This window comes from Dicentrarchus labrax, unplaced genomic scaffold (assembly GCF_905237075.1).
Source record: "Dicentrarchus labrax unplaced genomic scaffold, dlabrax2021, whole genome shotgun sequence".
NCBI lineage: Eukaryota > Metazoa > Chordata > Actinopteri > Moronidae > Dicentrarchus > Dicentrarchus labrax.
Window position 1 is genome coordinate 19,270,667 of NW_026136722.1, and position 26,646 is coordinate 19,297,312.

Sequence of the window (26,646 nt, forward strand, 5' to 3'; positions counted from 1 at the left end):
ACACACACATACACACACACACCTGTGCTGGATCAGACACCTGTAATTCATGCTAACAGTACTGTATGACTCCACATAAACAGACACCTGCTGCCTCCAAACGCAGCACAGAAAAAGACCAGACACACACACACACACACACACACACACACACACACACACACAACATGTGTACATTCATAGGCCGGTCACGGAGGCAGAGCAGACGGTGGAGGTTGGAACTGGTGTTGAGCTCTGTGTGTGTGTGTGTGTGTGTGTGTGTGTGTGTGTGTGTGTGTGTGTGTGTGTGTTGGCCCTGGACTGAAGGGCCATGTGGGCCCCTACATGCGGTGGGACCACAGCCCGTCCAAAGGCCCGTCTGGATGTCACAGCGTGTACATTTTAGTGAATGTGTTGCACAAACATCACATCCAACAACAAACTGCAGACACTGAAGATCCAACTGTTCGTGTGTGTTCAGATCAGACGGGACGAAGAACCAACAGACACAGCAGGTAACTACAGGTATTACAGCTCAGCTAATAGTTCTGCTAACTGCTAACAGACAAACATAACATTATGTTCATCAATTAAGTTGATTTTCCAAATAAAATCAGTGTTTGTTAAGTCAAAATATTAAAAATCAACAATTTAAAATGACTATTATATAGTATTTACCTAAATACTTGAAAGCAGACTATAGGATATATTAAAGGGTAACTACTGTGCTTTTATTTTATTTTTGTCATATATAACGTTAAAATATTGGATGTTGATATTTTACGAGGCTAAAACGAGGTAAATGTAAGTTAAAGATGAATGCAGTGTTTCCAACCTCTATTCCTACTTTATGTGACTAATCAACGTCAGCTCGTGCAAATCTCGCTCTGACCAGGATTAATATGTAATTAAAGTTACATATTTTTTTGTTTTTACTCTGATGTCCTTCAATTCAATTACATTTTATTTGTACAGCAAAAAATCATAACAAAAGTTATATCGCGGCACTTTTCAAATAGAACAGGTCTAAACTGTACACCTTATTAAAATCATAAAATAACTAAGAAATATTGACTTTGTGATACTACTTCAATATGTTGAGAGAGTTTCTTATTATTCTGAGATACTTTATCAATAGCAAAGTGTATTTTAATTGGTGACCTATCAGCAGTGTGTCTGAACGCATCGTGTTCATAAAGTGATGGAGGGGTTAATTATCAGGAATTAATGGATGAAGAAATATGACAACAAAGTAAAGATAATATTTTATTATACTGATGAAAAACAGGAGTTATTGTACATTCAGCATTAATGTTAATTAATGTTCTGAAATCAGCAACATTACATACAGTCTGAACCCAAACTGAGACGTTCCACCTTAAACATGAGACGTCCACCTTAAATAGAAGAACTTCTCCTCTGACTGAATGACTAACAGCAGAATTCAACTGATGGAAACTGAATGAAAACACTGTTACAGACTGAATCATCTCCACTTCATCACATCAAACAGAACATTGTTCATATACTTTAGATCATTTAAACTTATATTTTACACATTGTGAACATTTCATAAGTGGAATTAAACAATCTGGAAACTTTGCAGCTCAAACATGCAGTTATTGATTAATTTGGATCAATTATTTGGATCCATCAGCTTCCACAAACTGGTTGCTGATCTTTAAGTCAAATTAATAAAAATGTAACATAAAATGACACAGTATCAATTAAAAGAAAACCAAACATAAAGATCAGAAACTAAATGAAACAATTTTACATCTGAAAAAGGTCGACAATAGAAACAAAAAGCTGATTTTCAAACAAAGTAACAACAAAACAAATCAAAACAATAAGAATAATAAACATGTTGTTCAGTGCACAAATAAATCTCATGAAAGTAAAAAAAGTCTTGTTTCTGAGAAACAACATGAGAAAAGTGATCTGGTTTTAAGAAAATAAAACATTGCTTTAATAAGATCTTACAGCTAATATAAAGCTAAGATAAGATAGACTTTATTTATACCAGATGGGGAAATTCACTTGTTACAGCAGCTCCAGATAGAAAATATCAGATAAGAAAAAAGAAATACACATTAAATAACAAAATAAAACAGAAAAAAAGAAGATATAAAGACAAAAAATAGAATATGTTTTTTGTTTTTTATTGTGTTGAAAATGAATCGACTGTTTAGTTTTTCATTGTTTTAATAAAAAATGATGAAAATAAGAATATCTCTGGTTCTTTAATTTAGGACAAAGACACTGTTTGTTATTTTGCTGTTTGAAGGAATTGTGTCTTATTCTAAGATTTTCTTTGCTAATCAGGGTACAAATTCTTAAATTCAGCTCAATTGGCAGATTTTTTTCTCAATACCAGAACATTTTATAATATTTAAGAATGTCTGTCTGTTCCTGCAGTGTTGGAATAATGAGGAACAGGTTTCAGTTTAACAGGTTCAATTCAGAGACTTTTATCTTTAAGAAATAAACATCATGAATATTGTGTTGCCTTTCAGGCATAAATTCGAATGAACTTTTTGACGTCGTCGTCAGTGAATAACTTCATAGTTACATTCTTAAGTTAGTGATAACAAATATTATTTACATGAAGAAGGCATTTGATTTATTTGTATTTAAAAACGTTTTATTTACACTTTAAAGCACATGTTACAGAGCTAAATGATAATTTTTATATTTGTCTTTGTTACAGTTTTCACTCTGACCTTGTAAAATGAGACAAAGAGCCACAGTAAAGAGCAACTAAAGCTTACTACGACTCAAGTCTTCATTTGAGAGGAAGTGAGGACAACATGAATATAATCATCCTCTTTATCTCTAACTGCTCTGTTACACTGTCACACTGACCTTCACTGGTAATATCTTCAGTGGGACTTCATCCCCAGTGATAATGTATGGAAACAACCTCTCAGTGAAAGTGTGTTTGAAGGTGTGTATGTGTGTGTTAGTATCAGGATCAGAGAACGACAGCTTTCCTCTGTTCCAGTCCAGATTCACTCTGATCCTCTGGACCTTCTTCTGAACTACAAGATCAGTTGATGGAGCTGGTGGTGACCGCACTGAGTATTTACCTTTATAGAACCCTATTCTCCAGAATCCAGACGGTATGAGTCCCTTCCTCTGGGCAGACTCTGCTGTCACACCTAGTCCCCAGAATGTACTGTCTCCAACCTCGACATCCCAGCTGTGAGTCCCTGAGTTAAAGCCCTCAGAGCCCAGAACAGAGCAGTACAGATCAATCCTCTCTGGATTATCAGGAAGCTGCTGTTCATCTCCTCCTCTCACACTGGTCAGATCTTCAGACAGGATGAGTTCTGGATTAGCAGTGTTTGGGTCCAGAATCACAGGACTGTAGGAGACCATGTCCTTCATCTTGTTCCAGATGTTGAAGGTCAGGTTGCCCAGGTGTTTGGCCTCGTCTATCAGAGCTCCTGAGGGCAGCTGTGGATCCTCCAGCAGGGGGCGCTGCTGGACTCTTTCCACTGCAGCCTTGTAGTTGTTCAGGGATGAGACGTCTTCAGGTCTCAGCTCCTCCTCTGTGGCTCTGACTGTGTCTGAAAGAGCTGCTATCTCTCTGCTCAGAGCCTCCATCTTCTCCTTCATCATTTGACTCTTCTGCTCCTCTTCCTCCCTCAGTGCAGCCAGCCTGGCCTCCTCTTCCTCTTCTAGAAACTGGTGAAGCTTCTTAAACTGCTCCTTAATCTTCCTCTCTGTGCGTCGGGCCTGGACCTTCATGTGTTCTGCTGTTTGATCAAACTTCACTTTAACTCCTTCACAAACCTTTAACTTCTCCTTTAAGGGCTCCAGAGTTTCCTGAAGGTTCCTCTTGTGTTGTCGTGCAGCTTCATCGATGGGTCTGATTCTGTGGTTGGTGTGTTTTTCTGAATCTCTGCAGACGACACACACTGGCTGCTGATGGTCCAGACAGAAGAGTTTGAGTTTCTCAGAGTGCAGACTGCAGAGAGCCTCTGAAGATCTCTGATCTCTCTCCTGTAAGAAACTCTCACACAGGTTCTTTAAAGTCAGATTACAGGGTGGTTCAACCTTTGAAGATCTTCTCTTACAAACTGGACACTCACGTGTCTGTTTCTCTGTCCACCAGCTCTTCAGACAGTCTTTACAGAAGCTGTGGCTGCATGACAGAACAACAGGATCTCTAAAGACATCATGACAGACCGGACAGCAGAGATCCTCCTCTAATCTGGAAGCCATTTTGTCTCTGAGTGCAGCTGGAAACAGCAAACAGCACGTTAAACATTAACTCAGTTGTGTTTCCTCACCCTGCTGTAAAATGTTGCATCAGTTACTTTCACTTTGAGTCTTTGAGTGTTTATTTCAGTCAGCAGCAGGTTGAACTACTTCAGTTTACTTCAGTACTTCATCCTGTAACTGTTCTCCCTCAGTTAAAGTCACAGATTTGTAATGAAGGTAAATCTTACCGTCTGTCTCTCCGTCTGTGTGTCTCTCCTCAGTGAGAACTGAACAGGAACAACCTGTTTCCTGGTTGGTCTCAGGTGATGTCAATAAGGGGCGGAGCTTTGTCAGCTCAATGCTGTGTCTCATTTTAAAGGGAAATATGATCCATCACACTGCTCTGAGATCAGGTTACGTAGAAAACAAGACCAGAGCAAATTGATTGTGTAATTTACTTTCTTTTAAATCATGTTGAAGAAACTTTTATGAGAAAATTAAAAATAATGACTCAATAAAGTCAAAGTTATATTTCACTAATATCTTTTGGTCGTTCTAGTAAGATCGTTTACATTTTCAGATTTTGAGATATTTTAAAAAACTAAATCCTCATTTCCTACTGATATCAAAGTATGAAACACAGAAACAAAGAGGGTACATCGGAGCTTTCACAGTCACTAGAAGAACATTCACAGCTTTCTGTAAAAGTTTCTGTTTGGTACTTATTTAAATAAAATACTAAAGTTAAGTAAGTATAGCAGTGCTAATGGAGCTAACTGTCCATGAGCAACTCTTGTCAGACTCTAAGTTGGTCTGATATAATCAGGAGTTGGTTGGTGATTAAAGCTGCCACCACATATGTCACCTTCCTCCAGATCAGCCAACAATAAAATGAAACTGCAATAGTTTCAACCAGTAGAGGGCGGTCACTATGCAGAGAGAACAATTCAAATACTTTCCACTAAAATGTCAAAATCTGGACCTGAATCAATCAACAACACTATTAAATACCCAAATACAGAGGGGGGGTTACAGACACACACGGTACAGTGAGCACGCGAACAGGAGGGAGGTAGACGAGAGCGAGAGAACTTTGTGCTACATAGACAGAGACACTGGAAAGGTGAGGAAAATGAGTGACAGGAAACGTAGTAAAGTTTGGGCAGAGTGTCGACTGCAAAGTTAAAATTTCATACGGAGCAGCTTTTTGTCTAATTGAGATGAGTCTTTGTTTTTGTATTTTATCATTTATTTTATAGCAAATGTTCTGTTCCATGTTGAGTTTATTAATAAAGCCATATAAATAATAAATATTTGATATAATGTATGTTTTTACATTAGTAATTCATTTCACACATCATTTGGTAATACATTAATTTAAGTAACAAAAAATCTGAGGAGCCACTTTGGAGGTGAAAGAACCGGCTCTCTAAAAAGAACCGGAGTTACCATCACTGATACCCGCCTACACTGGAACAAGACCCCCTGAAAGAGGCCCAACTCGACTACAAACAATGCGGCCACTTTGAACCAGAGCTCTCAGGTGTTGGAGCACTACAACAGTTCATGGGATTATAACAAAGTGTACAAACAACATGCTGTATTCTGGGATTAGGGGGGACAACAGGATCTGGAATTTCACCAATGTTTTTGTTTGGTTTGTTTTCTCAATCATGTTTTGTATTAGAATCTGATTTTAATAAAATATATGGAACATTGTCTTAATAAGATCTAACATCTAATATTGAGGTGGATTTAACCAGTAACAACAATGGTTGCATAATATCCCAGCAGAGGAACCAGATTATTGTCTTTATTTTCAGAGTAAGAGCATTTGCACAACTTCTCAGTTTAAGAGAAAGTCGTCTGGTCCCAGTGTTGGAAATGAAGCAGCTGTTTAGTTTTAATTGTGTTAAAAAATGATAATAAGTTTCTGGTTCCTTCATTTAAGACAAAGTGTCAGCACACACTCTTTGGTCACTGTCGTCAGTGTTTCTTCCAGAGAAACCCAACAGGTGTTTTAATAAAGAGCCTCCACAGGGTGATCACACACACACACACACACACACACACACACACACACACACACACACACACTGCAAATTATGTGGCACTTGCCAAGATTTAAAATCTCATTTTTAGACATCATAGATAATTTGCCTCGTTTTAAAAGTTATTTACTCATTTTTAATTTGTCATTTTACAGTATAATCTCAAATTGAGCATGAACACGTCTTTTATGTCTGTTTTAGTCGAGGAATCTTAAAACGGAGTGAATAACTCTTAAAATAAGCTAAATTAGTTCTTTCACCAAAATAAAACTTGATTCAAGATTCAGTCACAATTCAAGTTGCTTGATTTAAGAATCACATATAAGGCCTCAATGACTGACTTCAAACATGTTGAAACAAAGAGAAACTATACAACCTTAGATACAATTACACATTTACAGTAGAGATGCAACAGGCTGATGTTCAACAATCAGATCCTAATCTGGTGTTTAAAATATTCAGCAGCTGATTCTGTATTATTTTAATGTTTTGTCTGTTTTTCACATGAGCTATGATATTTTATATAGTATGTCGGTGAGCGACAAGCAGGCTGCTCCCCCTGCAGTCGTCAGATACAGAGGGTGCGTCCGTGTAATATGATTTTAAGGATAAATGTGGTATTTTAAAACGTATTTTTAATATTTGTAGTATGTTTTAGCATTTTCTGCACATGCTCAGTTCATGATGTCAGTCATTTGCGTCTAGCGTGGTTGAAGCGATTTCCCGCTCTGAAAGAAACGACACCGCTGAAAAACTTGTGCAAACTTATTCAAGGTGAGTACGTTAACCTACTTAACCCAGGAACGCCTTGTTATTCAGAGACAAAACCGCGGTTAACACAAGTAGCCGTGTTGTAATGTTCACACTCTCCACCATATTGTCCTTATCGTTCTGTTCCAGCCTGGCGAGGACCCTGGGCTCTACCTGGAGAAGCAGCCTCTCTCCTCCCCAGTGCTACTTTTTGATGGAACGACCAGCATCGTTGCTGTGGGAAACAGGCCAGTCTGCAACCTCCCCCAGGAGGATTTTTGGGAAGGAATTTGGCTGTTAACGGCGTACTACTACACTTTGCACTTGACATACCCAAAGTGTGTTGCAACGGTCGTCTCTGTCATTCAGACCGTGGTAATTGGTGATGCCATCCACGATCAAGACGCCACTGCCGCATATAAAAAAGCTGAATGGAAGTCGTTCATTGAAAAATAGGTGAATGGTGAGAAGGATTGTGTCAGGTCAGTTGTTTTGCTTTTTGTTTGCTGTGCCTTAGCTTGTTTTGTTCATCACTTGGCTAGCACATAACACAAGTTGTGTAGGTGAGGTCCCACACATCCTTACAAGGTTTTCTTTTTTTGCATTTTCCAGAGGTCTTATATGGCACTTTAACTGAGACGTAACTGTGCATTTTATGAGTTTTATTTTTCTTGGATTGTCTTTTTGGCATTTACAGTACAACGACCACGCCATCGAATGTATGAAATAAGAAAAGTTTATTGCACATAATGAACAAATGTGAACCAATGTGGTATACTGAGGGATGAGGGGTGAAGGTAGGTTCGAGGGATGAAGGTAGGTTCGAGGGATGAGGGATGGAGGTAGGTTCGAGGGATGAGGGATGGATGAGGTCGGAGGAATGAAGATCGGTTGGCGGATCGATGAATGGATGGAGGGGTTCGGTGCGATGTAAGAGGGAACTGAGTGGGTTGCGAGACTCTGAGTGGGGGAACTGTCTCTTCGTATCTCTTGTAGAGAGCCCCCAAAAAGACTTCGAATCGATTCGTATGCGTGTTTGATATCGTTTTTAGGTTATAACAGACGTACGTGAGATATGCTCGAGAAGACCATCTGCCAAGGGGTTTATTGCCGATATCTGGGATTCCCTGCCTGGGAGCAGTGGATGTGGCCCGGATGCAAGGGAATGCCTGAACTGCATTATGTGAAGGCAGTGGGACTGGTCCCTTGTTTATGATGTTGAATGGTGGTGGTAATGATTTTATTGGACCATTAGTGACCCCAAAGAATGACTGCAGATAGCAGAGGAAGAAGAAAGGGATGAGAAGTCAAGCAGCCGCTAGGCTGAAAACCACCTGCCACAATTAGCAACTTTGGTGGGAGGTGCTGCATATGTGAAGAGCTGGACGTGTTCCAGCTTAGTGATGTGGTAGTCGTAAAAGAATAAAATGCCATTACGTGGTGGGAGGAACTGGTGCCATAATTTGCGTCGTCTGGTGTGTCATGTTCGTGAAGCAACGTGGGTTGGATTGATTCTGAATGTAGGGAACGGTGGACTGGGGAATGGACACATTGTGAATGCGTCTTTATTTTCTCTGTCCGGGAATTTATCAACTATGTTGGGCTCGGAGGTGGCTGACAGAGTTGTGGCATGTATGAGGAATCTGGCGTGACCTGTATACCTAGGTAAAGGCTGTGTAAATCGTTGTAGGTGGTTAACAACCTGTCGATCTGGGTGGCACGAGCGTTGATTTTTATTGGTGTATTCAGATACTTATGCAGGCTGTGTTTAGTTGGATTATGGGGACATGCAGGTCTTGCATGTGCTCTGCTGCAGAAGGAGCAGGTGAGGAGCAAATGGCAACTTGAGATGTTGCTTCTGAAGTTGTTGGAATTGTTACGAACCGGCCTCTTGGCATGGTAGAGGACTGGTCTGTTTCTCTTGTCGACGCCCTTAGAACAAGAGCTGTGGTTGAACGTTGGGATTTGGGGGTGATGGATGGGGGGGCATATGGCGGAAAAGCAGGGCTACGTTGGTTTTGAGGTAGGTTCGGGTCAAAGAAGCTGTGAAGGTGTGTTGTGGTTGGATGGGACGGGGCCGCGCCTCGTTGGTTGTGATTCAGGGAAGGGAACGCCAGTGGTTCTGGATATTGTGAGCACCCGTAAGTTCCCTGATTGAATTGTTGCAGGCAACCGGCATCCTTGGGATGCGAACGGCTGGGTCGAGTATCGGAGGCGTGTAACCGCCCGGCTCTGATCTGCAATCGGGCAACGATGAACGAATAATGTCGCGGAAAAAGGGGAACAGGAAGGTGAATTGTACTGCAATGCATTGTTTAGAGTGGGTAGATAGTGGCTGTTTGCATTCAATTGGACTGAATGCAATTTAACGGTTCTCTGTGGATATGAGGGTTGCTTGTGGACGGATGTATTGAATGGCGAGGTCAACGCGTATATGTCTGAAAACTAATGTTACAATGATGGCTCTGAAATAAAAATGTTTAACTGTTGCGAGGCTTCTTGCTTGTCTGGACTAAGAGGCGAACCGGTATTTTAAATGAACATAGAAAGATATTGCGTACATGTTTTAAGAATTTGCCATAACAGATTAATTATTGTTAAATAAATATAAACAGGGAAGGAGAGGTGACCCTGGAATGAAGGGAGGACAGGGTCCCGGTGGGCCAAAGCGAGAGATACGAGTTAAGACGGATGTATTGAATGACGAGGTTGACGCGTTTATGTCTGTAAACTAATGTTACAATGATAGCTCTGAAATAAAACCAATAACTGTTGCAGGGCTTCCTGCTTGCCTGAACTAAGAGGCGAACCGGTATATTGAACGAACGTGGAAAGATATATTGCGTATACATTTTAAGAATTTGCCATGAAAGATTATTTATCCTTAAATAAGTATCAACAGGGAAGAAGAGCAGACCCTGGAACGAAGGGACGACTGGGTCCCTGATGAGCCGAAACGAGAGATGGTAAGTTCGGACGAATGTATTGAATGGCAATGTCAATGCGTATGAGTCTAAACTAATGTCACGCTGATGACTCTGAAATAAAACTACTAACTGTTGCAGCAATAAGAGGCAAACCAGTATTTGAACGAACATAAACAGATATATTACGTATAGGTTTTAAGAGTTAGTCATGAAAGATTAATTTATAGTTAAAAAGTTCAGCGTGCGGAATTAAATTGCGATGTCCACGTAATGAGAGACGGAAATCTGTCATCTGAGAGTGGTGACACAGGGATGATAGGAAGGATTGGCCGTGCTGGAGGTAATGCGGAGGCTGGATCGAAATTATTATGCATGGAGGATGGGTGGGAAAGCCCACGATTGAGCTACATTGGACCTGTGGGGAAAAAAGGAGGTGTGTTAAGGAAGAGAAACATGGGCTACGTATGAAGAAACAGGAGTAGAATAAGGGTTTTGTGGCTGGGAGCATTCCCAGAAATACATGGATTGTATTTGTGGGCGCGCTCTGTGCGCCTGAGAAGGTCGGTATTGGAATGGGAGGAGCAGAGGCAGCCGAAGAAGACGGAACAGGGAAGTTAGAAATGAGAAATTGAACTGATAGAGCCATCACAGAGGAAGTCCACAGACAAGACACAAACAAAAATCCATAATCTCCTAGAATCAAGTAGCATTTTGGTCCTCAGCTCATTTTAAGCAGAAATCAGAATTCAACAGGACAATCCAGTTACAGTGCAATATAAACATTTTGAAATCTGCCTGTTTTCTCTCAACAACAATAAACAATGTACAGCATTTTCATGGAGCCTGTACCGTACAGGGGCTGCTCGCAGACTCGACGAGCGGTTCAGATGGCGGTGAGACTCAAGACCCATCACCGCTTCCCTCAACGGTCGCACTCGCAGCAGAATCCGGGCCGTCGGTTGAAGATGCCGCCGGGGGCTCTTCGCTCTCGGAGCTGTGCCGGCAGTGAAGAAGTGTCCTGGCTAGCTGAGCTGTCCTCGTTGACGGATGCTGCCTTAGCAGAACAGTTGCTAACGTTTACTAGCGTGAAGAAATTCCCTACTTTCAGTATATATTTTAAATTTTCGGCGTTCCTGATATCATTTTCCTATTTTAATTTCCGTTTAGCGCTCCCATTTAGCTTCTCCATGTTTGCACTTTTTGAGTTGTGTTGTGTAGCGGCGCTACCTGCATCACGCGACCTGCTCAGTGCATGTTGATTGGCGTCACCTTTGACCTGCCTCATACGGGCTGACCAATGAGGAGAGGGTCTCAGCTCACGGTCACAGTCACAGGCAGCCAGGGGCAGAGATTGTGTGCAGCGCACAAGTGCAGCACAACGGCTCCGACGGACAGTTTAACATATAAGCGAGATATAACCAGATATTTTTCTTGTGCCCTCACTGCCCTGGGCCCTTTAGAGGTCGTGGGCCCCTGGGCAATTGCCCAGTTGCCCATATGGTTAATCCGGCCTTGATTGCAGGGCATGGTCTTTGTTCCCGAACCTAGTTATAAAACATCATGTATTACATCTGATTCTTTGCAGTGCCGAATTTCTTTTCCTTTGTTTAGTCCATAAAATTTAAAAAAAAAAAATTTCATGACTTACTTGTGGATTGTTTGGCACGTACAGTGTATTACATGTGATTTACACTGTTGACATTGCAGTGTCACATTTTTGTTGTTTGGGGTCTAAAAAAGGACTTAAAATGTGTTTGATTTTATGATGTTGGAACCCTGACAGTGTTCACAAACAAATGTGGATGTTTATCTTGCAGTCCTGGCTGTGGTTTCAGTATGTCAGTCAAGATGTGTAGTCTAGGAATAAGGACTGGTTTTAAGGTTTTGGGTCTAATTTTAATATGGATTTAGTTTCATTTTAAGATGAGACAACTTGTATCAAGATACAGCTTAATCATACTATACTGAGTCATTTTTACTTAAAATGGAATTTCTATTCAATGTTTTTAATCTGTAATTTGGTACAAATAAAGGGGGGAAAATAATTATATTTAGTATATTTCTCTTATTATTGGGCTGTATTAAGTTCAATTTCAAGTAATTTATTCTAAAAATAACTATTTTCAGCTTATTTTTTAACACTTTGAATACTTATCAGGGACTACTTATTTCTAGATTTTAAAATCTTATTTCAAGATTTCTTATCAAGTAAAATTAACATGCTGCATGGACAGATAATTTCACTAGTTTTAAGTAGATTCTCTTCAAATTTAGTGTTTATATCTTATATTCAGTCTATATCCAGTTCTTATTATTCTGAGATACTTTATCAATAGCAAGTGTATTTTACTGGGTGACCTATCAGCAGTGTGTCTGAACGCATCGTGTTCAGAAAGTGACGGAGGGGTTAATTATCAGGAATTAATGGATGAAGAAATATGTCAACAAAGTAAAGATAATATTTTATTATACTGATGAAAAACAGGAGTAATTGTACATTCAGCATTAATGTTAATTAATGTTCTGAAATCAGCAACATTACATACAGTCTGATCCCAAACTGAGACGTTCCACCTTAAACATGAGACGTCCACCTTAAATAGAAGAACTTCTCCTCTGACTGAATGACTAACAGCAGAATTCAACTGATGGAAACTGAATGAAAACACTGTTACAGACTGAATCATCTCCACTTCATCACATCAAACAGAACATTGTTCATATACTTTAGATCATTTAAACAAATATTTTACACATTGTGAACACTTCATATGTGGAATTAAACAATCTGGAAACTTTGCTGCTCAAACATGCAGTTATTGATTAATTTGTATCAATTATTTGGATCCATCCGCTTCCACAAACTGGTTGCTGGTCTTCAAGTCAAAATAATAAAAATGTAACATAAAATGACACAGTATCGATTTAAAGAAAACCAAACATAAAGATCAGAAACTAAATGAAACAATTTTACATCTGAAAAAGGTCGACAATAGAAACAAAAAGCTGATTTTCAAACAAAGTAACAACAAAACAAATCAAAACAATAAGAATAATAAACATATTGTTCAGTGCACAAATAAATCTCATGAAAGTAAAAAAAGTCTTGTTTCTGAGAAATTACATGAGAAAAGTAATCTGGTTTTAAGAAAATAAAACATTGCTTGAATAAGATCTTACAGCTAATATAAAGCTAAGATAAGATAGACTTTATTTATACCAGATGGGGAAATTCACTTGTTACAGCAGCTCCAGATAGAAAATATCAGATAAGAAAAAAGAAATACACATTTAATAACAAAATAAAACAGAAAAAAAGAAGATATAAAGACAAAAAAAGAATATGTTTTTTGTTTTTTATTGTGTTGAAAATAGTTTTTCATTGTTTTAATGATTAAAAAAATTATGAAAATAAGAATATTTCTGGTTCTTTAATTTAGGACAAAGACACTGTTTGTTATTTTGCTGTTTGAAGGAATTATGTCTTATTGTCAGATTTTCTTTGCTAATTAGGGCACAAATTCTTAAATTCAGCTCAGTTGGCAGATTTTTTTCTCAATACCAGAACATTTTATACTATTTGAGAATATGTGTCTGTTCCTGCAGTGTTGGAATAATGAGGAACAGGTTTCAGTTTAACAGGTTCAATTCAGAGACTTTTCTCTTCATCTAAATAAACATCATGAATATTGTGTTGCCTTTCAGGCATAAATTCGAATGAACTTTTTGACGTCGTCGTCAGTGAATAACTTCATAGTTACATTCATGATTAGTGATAACAAATATTATTTACATGAAGAAGGCATTTGATTTATTTGTATTTAAAAACCTTTTATTTACACTTATTCACATGAGGAGAGCACATGTTACAGAGCTAAATGATAATTTTTATATTTGTCTTTGTTACAGTTTTCACTCTGACCTTGTAAAAGGAGAGAAAGAGACACAGTAAAGAGCAACTAAAGCTTACTACGACTCAAGTCTTCATTTGAGAGTAAGAGTTTAGCTAGTTGTATATCTGCAGTTGCTACACTGCAGTGAGGACAACATGAATATAATCATCCTCTTTATTTCTAACTGCTCTGTTCCACTGTCACACTGACCTTCACTGCTAATATCTTCAGTGGGACTTTATCCATAGTGAAAATGTATGGAAACATCCTCTCAGTGAAAGTGTGTGTGAAGGTGTGTATGTGTGTGTTAGTATCAGGATCAGAGAACAACAGCTTTCCTCTGTTCCAGTCCAGATTCACTCTGATCCTCTGGACCTTCTTCTGAAATACAAGATCAGTTTGTGGAGCTGTTGGTGACCGTGCTGAGTATTTACCGTCATAGAACCCTATTCTCCAGAATCCAGACAGTTTGTCTCCCTTCCTTTGGACAGACTCTGCTAACACACCCAGAAACCAGACTGTATTGTCTCCAACCTCGACATCCCAGCTGTGAGTCCCTGAGTTAAAGCCCTCAGAGCCCAGAACAGAGCAGAACCAATTAAACCTCTCTGGATTATCAGGAAGCTGCTGTTTCTCTCCTACTCTCACACTGGTCAGATCTTCAGACAGGATGAGTTTTGGATAAGCAGTGTTTGGATCCAGAATCACAGGACTGTAGGAGACCATGTCCTTCATCTTGTTCCAGATGTTGAAGGTCAGGTTGCCCAGGTGTTTGGCCTCGTCTATCAGAGCTCCTGAGGGCAGCTGTGGATCCTCCAGCAGGGGGCGCTGCTGGACTCTTTCCACTGCAGCCTTGTAGTTGTTCAGGAATGAGACGTCTTCAGCTCTCAGCTCCTCCTCTGTGGCTCTGACTGTGTCTGAAAGAGCTGCTATCTCTCTGCTCAGAGCCTCCATCTTCTCCTTCATCATCTGACTCTTCTGCTCCTCTTCCTCCCTCAGTGCAGCCAGCCTGGCCTCCTCTTCCTCTTCTAGAAACTGGTGAATCTTCTTAAACTGCTTCTTAATCTTCCTCTCTGTGTGTTGGGCCTGGACCTTCATGTGTTCTGCTGTTTGATCAAACTTCACTTTAACTCCTTCACAAACCTTCAACTTCTCCTTTAAGAGCTCCAGAGTTTCCTCAAGTTCCTTCTTGTGTTGTCGTGCAGCTTCATCGATGGGTCTGAATCTGTGGTTGGAGTGTTTTTCTGAATCTCTGCAGATGTGACACACTGGCTGCTGATGGTCTAGACAGAAGAGTTTGAGTTTCTCAGAGTGCAGACTGCAGAGAGCCTCTGAAGATCTCTGATCTCTCTCCTGTAAGAAACTCTCACACAGGTTCTTTAAAGCCAGACTTATAGGTGGATCATGCTTCGAAGATCTCCTCTTACAAACTGGACACTCACGTGTCTGTTTCTCCTTCCACCAGCTCTTCAGACAGTCTTTACAGAAGCTGTGGCTGCATGACAGAACAACAGGATCTCTAAAGACATCATGACAGACCGGACAGCAGAAATCCTCCTCTAATCTGGAAGCCATTTTGTCTCTGAGTGCAGCTGGAAACAGCAAACAGCACGTTAAACATGAACTCAGTTGTGTTTCCTCACCCTGCTGTAAAATGTTGCATCAGTTACTTTCACTTTGAGTCTTTGAGTGTTTATTTCAGTCAGCAGCAGGTTGAACTACTTCAGTTTACTTCAGTACTTCGTCCTGTAACTGTTCTCCCTCAGTTAAAGTCACAGATTTGTAATGAAGGTAAATCTTACCGTCTGTCTCTCCGTCTGTGTGTCTCTCCTCAGTGAGAACTGAACAGGAACAACCTGTTTCCTGGTTGGTCTCAGGTGATGTCAATAAGGAGCGGAGCTTTGTCAGCTCAATGCTGTGTCTCATTTTAAAGGGAAATATGATCCATCACACTGCTCTGAGATCAGGTTACGTAGAAAACAAGACCAGAGCAAATTGATTGTGTAATTTACTTTCTTTTAAATCATGTTGAAGAAACTTTTATGAGAAAATGAAAAACAATGACTCAATAAAGTCAAAGTTATATTTCACTAATATCTTTTGGTCGTTCTAGTAAGATCGTTTACATTTTCAGATTTTGAGGTTTTTTAAAAACTAAATCCTCATTTCCTACTGATATCAAACACAGAAACAAAGAGGGTACAATGGAGCTTTCACAGTCACTAGAAGAACATTTACAGCTTTCTGTAAAAGTTTCTGTTTGGTACTTATTTAAATAAAATTATAAAGTTAAGTGCTAATGGAGCTAACTATCCATGAGCAACTCTTGTCAGACTCTAAGTTGGTCTGATATAATCAGGAGTTGGTTGGTGATTAAAGCTGCCACCACATATGTCACCTTCCTCCAGATCAGCCAACAATAAAATGAAACTGCAATAGTTTCAACCAGTAGAGGGCGGTCACTATGCAGAGAGAACAATTCAAATACTTTCCACTAAAATGTCAAAATCTGGACCTGAATCAATCAACAACACTATTAAATACCCAAATACAGAGGTTTTCAGCAGGAAGGGGTTTAGGTACACTATATTTTCCGATATTTGCCTCGATATGGAGCTATCGGGATCAATGATTGACATCTCTTGCACACTCTCATTGCAGGGCTCTAAGAGCCGGCTCTTTGTAGTGAACGACGGGATCCGGCTCCTGATTGGGAGTCGGGTCCTAATTTTTGTTTTTTTCTGTTAAAGCCGTGTGATTGGTCAGGATGTGTGGTATCTGAGCAGGAGGGGGGAGGGGGGGTTACAGACACACCCGGTACAGTGAGCACGCGAACAGGAGGGAGGAAGACGAGAGCGAGAGAACTTTGTGCTACATAGACAGAGACACTGGAAAGGTGAGGAAAATGAGTGACAGGAAACGTAGTAAAGTTTGGGCAGAGTGTCGACTGCAAAGTTAAAATTTCATACGGAGCAGCTTTTTGTCTAATTGAGATGAGTCTTTGTTTTTGTATTTTATCATTTATTTTATAGCAAATGTTCTGTTTCATGTTGAGTTTATTAATAAAGCCATATAAATAATAAATATTTGATATAATGTATGTTTTTACATTAGTAATTCATTTCACACATCATTTGGTAATACATTAATTTAAGTAACAAAAAATTTGAGGAGCCACTTTGGAGCTGAAAGAACCGGCTCTCTAAACAGAACCGGAGTTACCATCACTGATATCCGCCTACACTGGAACAAGACCCCCTGAAAGAGGTTCAACTAAACTACAAACAATGCGGCCACTTTGAACCAGAGCTCTCAGGTGTTGGACCACTACAACAGTTCATGGGATTATAACAAAGTGTACAAACAACATGCTGTATTCTGGGATTAGGGGGGGACAACAGAATCTGGAATTTCACCAATGTTTTATGTTTGGTTTGTTTTCTCAATCATGTTTTGTATTAGAATCTGATTTTAATAAAATATATGTTACATTGTCTTAATAAGATCTAACATCTAATATTGAGGTGGATTTAACCAGTAACAACAATGGTTGCATAATATCCCAGCAGAGGAACCAGATTATTGTCCTTATTTTCAGAATAAGAGCATTTGCACAACTTCTCAGTTTCAGAGAAAGTCGTCTGGTCCCAGTGTTGGAAATTAAACAGCTGTTTAGTTTTTATTGTTTTAATAAAAAATGATAATAATAAGTTTCTGGTTCCTTCATTTAAGACAAAGTGTCAGCACACACTCTTTGGTCACTGTCGTCAGTGTTTCTTCCAGAGAAACCCAACAGGTGTTTTAATAAAGAGCCTCCACAGGGTGATCACACACACACACACACACACACACACACACACACACACACACACACACACACACACACACACATAATGTCACTCATTTCATCTATAAAAGGAGACTTAAAGAGTGCCAGGTGGTCAGAGTCACACTGCACCACCTGTGTCATCGCTGAGACCAGATGCTTCCTCACCTAGAAACCCTCTCCCTTTATTATCGCCCCCCGACGCTCGTCTTCACACAGTCGGAGGTGATTCATTAATGTGGAAGGATTTCTCAGTTTCATGGCTCGCTGACGATCGGCCGGCTGAAAGGTTTGCAACCGGCCTCCTCGTGCCGCTGTTGGTATCAGTCCAAAGACCTGCAGCTCGGATCAACTGCCGACTGAATTGCTGCGACTCTCACAAAGAGCAAAACTAATGGTGCGTTCAGGCGGTCCCTGCTGCCTCGTAAAGCTGAAAACTTCCACGGTTATCACCCCGACGTTACCCTGAAACATCTGACAGAGTGTTAAAGGTTCAGGATACTAAATGTGTATAAAATGTCTCTGATCCTGATATTGTGCTGCACATGAATATGTGGTTTGTTATGAGTTTATGTATTACTTAGGGATGTCTCGATCAATGTTTTGTCTCCTCACAGTCCACACAGTAAAATCCGTAATCCAACATTTTAACCACTAACATCTGCTTCAGCTTTGGAGCTTTTTGAGGCAGTAATATCAAACTAACATATTCCCAAAAAGAGACACTGCTCATCTTCCATATTCGACCTTTAAAACTGGTACACTGTCTTCTTCTTGCAGATGATTCCCTTCAGGCGGTACGGCAGCTCTGACCTTTGTTCTTATGGAAATCAAACAGCCGGCGGTTCAATCAGGTAGCGTCAGTCTGCGCGTGGTTGTGTTCGTGTCGTGCTGCGTGAGGGAATCCCTCATGGACGTCAGACGGGCCGCGATTCACGTCAGTCAGGTGCGGTTGGAGGTCTCGACCTTTCCCTGCTGTGACCCCTCGCTGGGTCCCGGCACCCCACCGTTCTGCACCCAAACAGCACCGACACCTCAGGGTGGGTGAAGTCAAACATCTGGGCTCCTGCTGTGTTATTCCCTGCAGACAGTTTCACCAATCTGTGTGTGTGTTTACTGCCTGTCTGTCCAAACAAACCTAATATCTCCACAACAACCGGCCAGCTTGTTGTGAAATGTGATGAGGATATTCTTTGTCTCCAGAGGAAGACTCCCTATGATAACCACAGATCTTTCCTCTAGCGCCACCATAGGTCACAAGGTGGTTTTACAGCAAGACAAAATTATAGAATTTTTATTATTAATTTTACAATGCATGCAAAACTTATTTTAAATGACATTTCAGCAATCTCATTATTATTGTATTTTCTTTAAAATTTGTTTTTGTATTGTTTGTAAGTTTTTAAACTGATATATTTCATTTTATAGAAATAATTTATTTTGCGTACCCACCAGCTTTTTTTTTTTTTTTTTTAAATGGTCTAACAATGTGTGTTCAGCTCTGTAGAGCTTACCACACAAACATGGAGAAACAAGAAAACGCACACACACACACACACACACACACACACACACACACACACACACACACAAATGATCATCACACTCACATTACTCTCTTCCTCCTGAATGATTTTCCTTCTATACTCTAATTACTCTCAATAAATCCCTCCTGTTTGCTCATATTCGAGGTCTTTCACCTTCCTGGTGCCTCTTTCGTCAGTAAGGTTGCATGGACACAACAGCAAGTTGTCATTTTAGTTATGTATGTTTTTTAAATTAATTTCCGCTATTCAACTAAACTCTAAACAGCATAATTCACAGTGTTCAATGTGAAAATGTTTGTATAAAAGGTCCGCAATCTAAACTAACGCTCAACAGGCTACAGGCTCAGATTGTTATTGAACGTTTTTGGCATTTTATCCCTACAGAGACACCTGTTTAAGCAGAAACAAATACTTTATCACTCGCCTACATAGACAAAAATGGTCGTTTTACCTCAAATTACCTCAAAAACTTCATTAAACAGAAACGAAATAAAACTCAACAAAAACATATTTGTTAGTCTTTCCACTGTCTTTTCAGCAATCACCAACACTGGTTTGAAACAAACTCCTAATTCACTGGTTTAGTTTAAATAATCTCTTAATTTACAAAGTTATATCAGAAAATATTTGTGAAAAGGGCTGCAATTTAAGTTAACGATAATACTTGGGGACAAATGCACCATCAAAGTGACAGACTCAGGTTGTTATTGTCAGTGTCTGACAGCATTATGGAAAGGATCCCTACAGAGATAGACCTTTAGTTTAACCACAAACAGCTGTAATATCACTATCACTCTCCACCAGACTCCAGAGACAGAAATGCTAATTTTACCTCCCATGTCGTTCTCAAACTCACTAAAACCATCTTTATTTCTCTTTCCACTGTCTTTTCAACAATCACCAACACTGGTTGGTCAAAATTAACTCCTAATTCACCATGATCGTCTAAAACAAGTCACATTAACCTGTTGTGCTTTAAGTTTTTGTTCTTTTTTTGTGTCTGATAATCCGTAAATAAAATTCATTAATAAAAAAAAACACCTTGAATATGGTGGTTATGTTAAATAATATCTGTCACACTGCTCAGAGAAAATAAAACTCTGAATGCAGCATGGTCATGAAATACAGTCCGTTGCCGTTCACTCTATCTTGGTCGAGCTAATGATCGGAGTGATTTCATTTAGAGAGTGTGTGTGTTTGTACTGTATGCAAGCTGAGAATATATTTGTTTGCGTAGACAAAGTGGAGGTCATCGGTCCATCGGACATCTCATCCTTAATTTGATTAATTTTGCCCCTGTGGCATTGGAGGGTCTAATCTAAACAAGGTGAAATGGGAGGTGGAAGGACACACACACACACACACACACACACACACACACACACACACACACACACACACACACACTGTTTCTTGAAGGACGACTGACATGAAACACGAGTTTCGGCTTTTTCTGCCCCGAAAACAATCACTCGTTTGTGGTTTCGTCTCTGTCTGTGGAGATGGAAAGCGGGACGACAACGTCCAAGGATGTTTATGGAAGCGCAAGATGGAGAAAAAAAAAGATTCTGTACATTATAGTGAGAAAGAGAGAGATTAAAATATTAAGTCAAAATATTGACTTATCTCAATATAATGACTTAGTATCACAAAGTCATTATTTGATGAAGTTTCTCAATATTTCGACTTACAGAATCCTTTTTTTCTATCACTTTGGCAGAAACGAGCTTCCATAGATGACAATCATTGATCAGTTTTTAAACCCCACAGAGATTCAGGCGTCCTGATTGAACAATGATCGAAGGAAACGATTCCTGTGCAGCCTGTGGAGTGTGTGAGGACACTGTGTGTGTGAGGACAGTATGAGTATCTCAAAAGTACGTCTGGTACGCTGTGGTATCGAGGAGGTGTTAATCAAATATGACATTAGAGGAAAACAGGCTTTCAGTCTTCAGGTTTAATTCAAGTGAGCTGATTTAAAGATCGATTGAAGTCGAGTGACAACAGAGCTTCATCTGGATTCATGGACTATTTAAAGAGACACTTTTTGACATACACACACTTGATTCCTGATCAGTTTTCTGTTAAGAACTGGCTCTTTTCCTGTTTGCACACCAATTTTTGGAGCATTTCAACCAAAAATAAATTGGTTCAGAACCTGCAAAGTTGGTTTCCAGCTGGAAGTAGGGATGTTTGATAATTATCAGGGCAGATAAATTATTGGTTGACCTTAATAGTAATTTATTTTACATTCTTATACAAAACGATTGATAGACGTTATGTTCTATACAAGACAAAGTATGGTTTTTTTTTTTATGAACTTTACTAGAACAAGTAATTGAATGTTTGAAGAATCAGAACCGCCCGGGAACCGGAGGTTGATGGAGGAAGCTAAGAAGAGAAGTAAATCTCTTTGATCTCTGAGCTTTGTGAAATAAAAGTCTACAGACAGACTGTGAGCTCGTCTTCTTGCTGTCTGGATTAGTCAGATATAATAGCTGCTGTTAGCTTGTGTAGTTGCACTTGCTTTGTGTTAGCAAAAGCTGTCTCCTCGCTAGTTTTTGATCATAAGTGATGTAATCCTGAGAAATGGACACGAACTGACTGGTAACTCTGTGATTGGGCAGTTCTGGTGAATCAAACAGAGTTTAGAATTACTACATCAGGAGTTTGCCTCTCAAATCTCGACTGATTAAACCTTGAATCTGTGTCAACGTTTAAGAGGTTCATCCATAAGTGATGGGACCTCAGTGTGTTAGGAAGTTCATTTAACCTCTACTGTGTGTCCCTCGAACGCATCATAAAACAACTCCATCTCCGTCTGAGTCGATCTCTCCCCGGCCGGCCTCTTGAATCGATAGCTGGCCTGATATTACTGCGGGCCGCTGGGTGAGTTATTCCTCCGAGCTGCAGACAGACTGCGGCGGCGGGCTGACGGAGGAGGCCGGGGGATGAGTCTGAGCACTGGAGCGTTGACTCTGGACTGGAGCTGAGGAGACTTAAAGATAATATCATCTGTTTGTGTTGGACGTTCAATTTAATGCAGGAAGTTTATGCAGAAAAAGAGGCTGAAGATGACGAGTCAGAGTTATTTATCAGTTCCTCCAGGATTTCACAGGCTTTTGTTGGGATTGTTGCGGCTGAAAACTTCCTGATTCCATGGGAGCTTCTTAAAAACTTACAATGTAAGTTGTTGTGATGCTTTCAGGCTTTTTTTAAATTTAATTTGTGTTAACTGTTCCTGGACTGTTTTATATCGCCCAATATCAGAAGTCACAAACTTGCCTCAAATGATTCATCGGATGAGGAGGAACAGGGAATAATGGATGAAATCTCAGAGGAGGGATGTCTCTCCCAGGACAGACAGACAGGAAATAGATGGTGTGTATAAAATAGACCATTGTTGTGTTTGTTTGACAGCCTGAAAGCCAGTTACGTCCCCTGCAGCAGCCACAGCTAACATTAAACCTTAAGTCAGGCATCAACAACCTCATCGACATCTTCAGGTGATTAATTAATCAGTTGGATAAGGTGTTGATGGAGATATCGAGGCCTTTTCCTTACCATCCAGGCTGACAGACAGACCAGAGTCAGTGTTTCTAACCCTCCTAATGCAGCAGGGAGTGAGTTACTAATATAAGTTGGACGCTCTGTGTTTCTGTCACTCCAAAAATCATGAATATAATTGGGGCAGAGGGTTAAGTTTGCTCTTATGGCTTCGATCAACTACACAGGATTATTCTGATTATTATGTGGCGTTATGTGAACCAACAGTACAGGAGTTTGCACTTATTTTTGACAACTTAAATTACATTTTTGTTATCACAGAAAGAGCATAAAGTACCAAAAAAGTACCAGAATCAGTTCAAATGTGAACGTTACCCAACCCTGTTCTATTGTAACAAAAATTATATTTATCCAGAAGCCTGTTTCTGACAGTGTGACAAAATAATATATATAATATATATAATTAGAAAACTTTATTGTCTTTATTTTGTTGTTGTTTCTTAATATTTTGACATGGCATCTCATAATAATGAGACAATGTAATTATTTTGAGATAATACGTTTATATCTCTTCCTCAACGACTTTGGAAAAAGAGAAGCCTATTAAGTTTTATTGTTAAAAGATAAAAAAAATACTTAATACATAATATAAAAAAATCAGTAAAACTCATCTCTGATCAATATTCAATGTAATGTGTTAAAAATTAATTCAAATCGCTCGTTTACACAAACTTCCTGCAGTTATTGTGTTCACTGTTTACAGTTTATCACTTATGTTCTCTACTGTTATTGTTACATATTGAATATAATATGAAATATCCATAAATATATAATTTAGTCGTCAGTTTACACAATGATAACAAAATGTTGGGAACCAGTGCACTAATGAAAACATAATATTATATTCAATTACAGCAGATCCTCTTAAATGTTCCACACTGGACCTTTAAGAGCGATTCCACCTGCTGATGAATACAGTGTAACATGGTTGAAAGCTCCAGAGGAAGCTGCTAAATGGACTTTGATGAATTGGTATTGTTTTGTGCTGTAAACAGACAGTTGGTGTGGATGTTTAAAAGAAAGTGTCTCTGTTGAGTCTGATATAAGCCGTCCGTCTGTCTTCCTCTCTGTCTGCACACACTTCCTCCGGTGGAGACATTAGCTGCTGAATCACTGGAGCTTTTTGTCAGACACAAACCATGTTGTTCTCTTCATAAAACAGGAAGCAGCCGGCAGCGGGGAGGGAGGACGGATACGCTGTAACACCAGATTAAGCTCAGGATTAGCTATTGATCCATCCCTCGCACACTTTATTTGTGCTCATATTCAACCGCTTCCAGTCTGCTTTCACGCCAACATGTTCACAAAAACACAGATAAAAAGACGGGGTGGAAAGTGAGGACTGATTGCGTTTCGCCGTCAGCTAATGAAGCCACGTCTCGTCCAATCAGCAGCAGAGCTCCGTCTCTCCGGACGCTGATAAGGAAGCCTTTGATTGAAATTGACCAATCGGCCGTGCTGGGTTGAAACACGCCAGGACGGCTCAGACAGTGTCATTATGGAGCGGAGCCAAAGATTTACCTGCTTTTCTTTGCTGGAGAGCAACAGTATCCCAGCATGCATTGCACAAAAAATCTAGGTTCTGTTTTAAGGCCTTTGTGTTTGATCTAAAGATTTAAAACTACGGTGAGCAATATATGACTAATAAAATACTAAAATGTCAACACTGACAATCACATTGTCCCAGTTTTCACAATTTAAATAATTATAATTAAAATGATGCTTGTTTCCAGCACATAGATGTTCATACTCTGTCACACTCACTGTCATAGTTTAGGAAATCTGGATCGGACTCAAATGCAACAAAACATACAAGCAGGTGGAGGTGGGCAGATAAAGATAAGTCCATGAAAATCAAAAAGTCCAACACAGGAAAACACAGAGAAAATGTAACCAGAGACAAAGTAACCGAAGGATGTATATGAGCTGCCGGCTGACACAAAGGCAACACAGAGACTAAATACACAGGTGAGAACGAGAGACAGGTAACAATAATCACAGAAGAAGGAAGGCAGACAAAGACAGGTGAAGTGAAGTAAAACCTGAAAGCATAACACTAACCCAGCGGTCGGCAATCTTTACTATGAAATTAACTAAAAGAAAATCTGTCTGGAGCTGCTTAAAGTATGAGAGGCTTATAACTTCTCTGGTCTCAGTCTCTAGTTTGAGTCTTCTTCCATACAGCATGATGTTCATTTAGTAACTGATGGTCACATTTAGAGTAAAACAGACCATAAAGCAGGGTATGCTTTAGGGCGGGGCTAACTTGTGATTGACAGCTCATTCTCAGTGAGTCCGTCCAGCTCAACGCACCAAACTCAGATCAAACTGTCAAACAGTGCTGATCAACTCAACATGGCGGACTCTGCCACCAGAAGAGGACCTCCTCCTTTCTAAGGTAACAAAAACACAATGACTCTTAGTTTCAGGTGATTATACACTAATAAAAACGTATCTATTAATATTATATTCTATTTCTGCCAATAGATCCTCCTCAATGTTACACACTGGACCTTTAAACAGGTTTCTTTTAAATTAAACATCTTGTTAGTTTTTGGTGTGAATAGCAATTCAGTATCTAGTTTACAAAGTATTTCACACACGTTTCCAGTCCTAATAACCATGAATACCAGTTCCTTCAGCCTCTTCCTTACATTCAATCTTCCTGTAGAGGGATCTGAATAGTTGTATGAACAGAACTTCTAGTTGAAGGCAGAAAAAAATAAGAAAATCAGGGACTGTCTGTTTCTTATTTTACCTGCCGGTTGAAGGACCGGCCTCGTCAACTTCAAAAGCCAGAGAGGTGAACGCAGACAGACTGAATAAAACATCGACTCAGCGAGCAGTCGGACCGGCACAGACGCACTCCACCCTGTTTTCCCAAGGTAGGAATTTATGGTGCATCTCCTCCTTTTCACATCCCCTTGACACTTTCATTACAAAGTAAAATATCACTGAAATTGGACGTATCCCTCACCCGGAGATCAGGCAGTGGGACGGCGGTAGAGAGTGAGGTGAGCCAGACAGGTGAGGTTTTCAATAACAAGGTCCAACTCAACGCCTGACTAATCCTGACACATGACAGAGGGGCCGTCGGAGAAGAAGGATGGCCCGGCTTCGAGCTGGGGTCCCCCGGCGGGGTGCTTGGATGGTGAATTGGACGAGACCCCTGGGTGGTAATGGTCCCTGTGAATTTCAATCGAAGCTCAAAGGATTAAGAAACGAGCTGAGAGACTCAAGTTTTACACAAATGCTGCAGACTCACAGCGGTAAACCTGAGACTGTTACAGGTACTGCAGCACCCACAGACAGTGATATGAATCCTGAAATACAGGACTAAAAGAGGGAAATCTCTATAATTATATTTATTTACATATTCACCGGAGACTATTTGCTCTGACATTTTAACAGTTTTTAATCATTACTGCATGCCAGTAAGTCAGCGCTGGGCCCCAATGCCAGATGATCAAAGCGGGGCCTTCCCACCACTATCAGAACATGATGTAATGTCAGTGGCGAATTAAAGACTTGAAAGCAGCTTTAAAAACGACCAGAAACAGACACCTAAATTAAGTGAAACCAGACAGACGTGCTGTAGGAGATGAGCCTACGCACGGCAACACCTCAGAGTGTAGATTGATTATTATACAACATAAATGTACATACTATAGAGGTTTGAGTTGATTAAGTGTTTGTGTGTAAAAGTGTTTCATGTTATTGTTACTGAATGATATCTGAGTCTGCCAGCATATGATGTCGGTTCAGCTCACGTCAATCAAGATTACAGCAGCGGTGCGGATACGAGCCCCTGAACTGCTCCCGGCCCCAGTGCAACTGCATCGCCTGCACATACAGCCGACATATCTCCTCTCTCTAAACACACTTTTCCATTCTTAT

At 39.9% G+C, this 26,646-nt stretch overlaps 2 protein-coding genes across 12 annotated transcripts in view; both read right to left on the reverse strand.

Moving 5' to 3' along the window:
• Positions 1 to 1,232: 1,232 nt before the first annotated feature.
• LOC127356631 (nuclear factor 7, brain-like) overlaps positions 1,233 to 26,646 on the reverse strand; it is a 192,625-nt gene continuing 167,211 nt past the window's right edge. The window contains exons 1-3 of one of the 10 annotated variants that reach the window (XR_007882012.1): positions 15,612 to 15,680; positions 13,839 to 15,401; positions 1,233 to 2,702 (exon numbers count right to left, since the gene is read on the reverse strand). Coding sequence is in view for 8 of the 10 variants with exons in the window: in XM_051388557.1 (XP_051244517.1) it covers positions 2,827 to 4,226; positions 4,437 to 4,560 (1,524 nt within the window). In the remaining 2 variants the exon portion in view is untranslated. Of the gene's footprint in view, positions 4,227 to 4,436; positions 4,576 to 13,838; positions 15,402 to 15,611; positions 15,681 to 26,646 lie in introns of those variants that run through there. The other 9 variants (XR_007882013.1, XM_051388564.1, XM_051388566.1 and 6 more) reach the window with 9 other exon arrangements.
• The window catches only part of LOC127356652 (nuclear factor 7, brain), a 181,119-nt gene continuing 166,839 nt past the window's right edge, over positions 12,367 to 26,646 (reverse strand). For both annotated transcript variants that reach the window (XM_051388614.1, XM_051388610.1), the window contains exon 2: positions 12,367 to 12,490. The gene's annotated coding sequence lies outside the window, so the exon portion shown is untranslated. The remainder of the gene's footprint in view (positions 12,491 to 26,646) is intronic.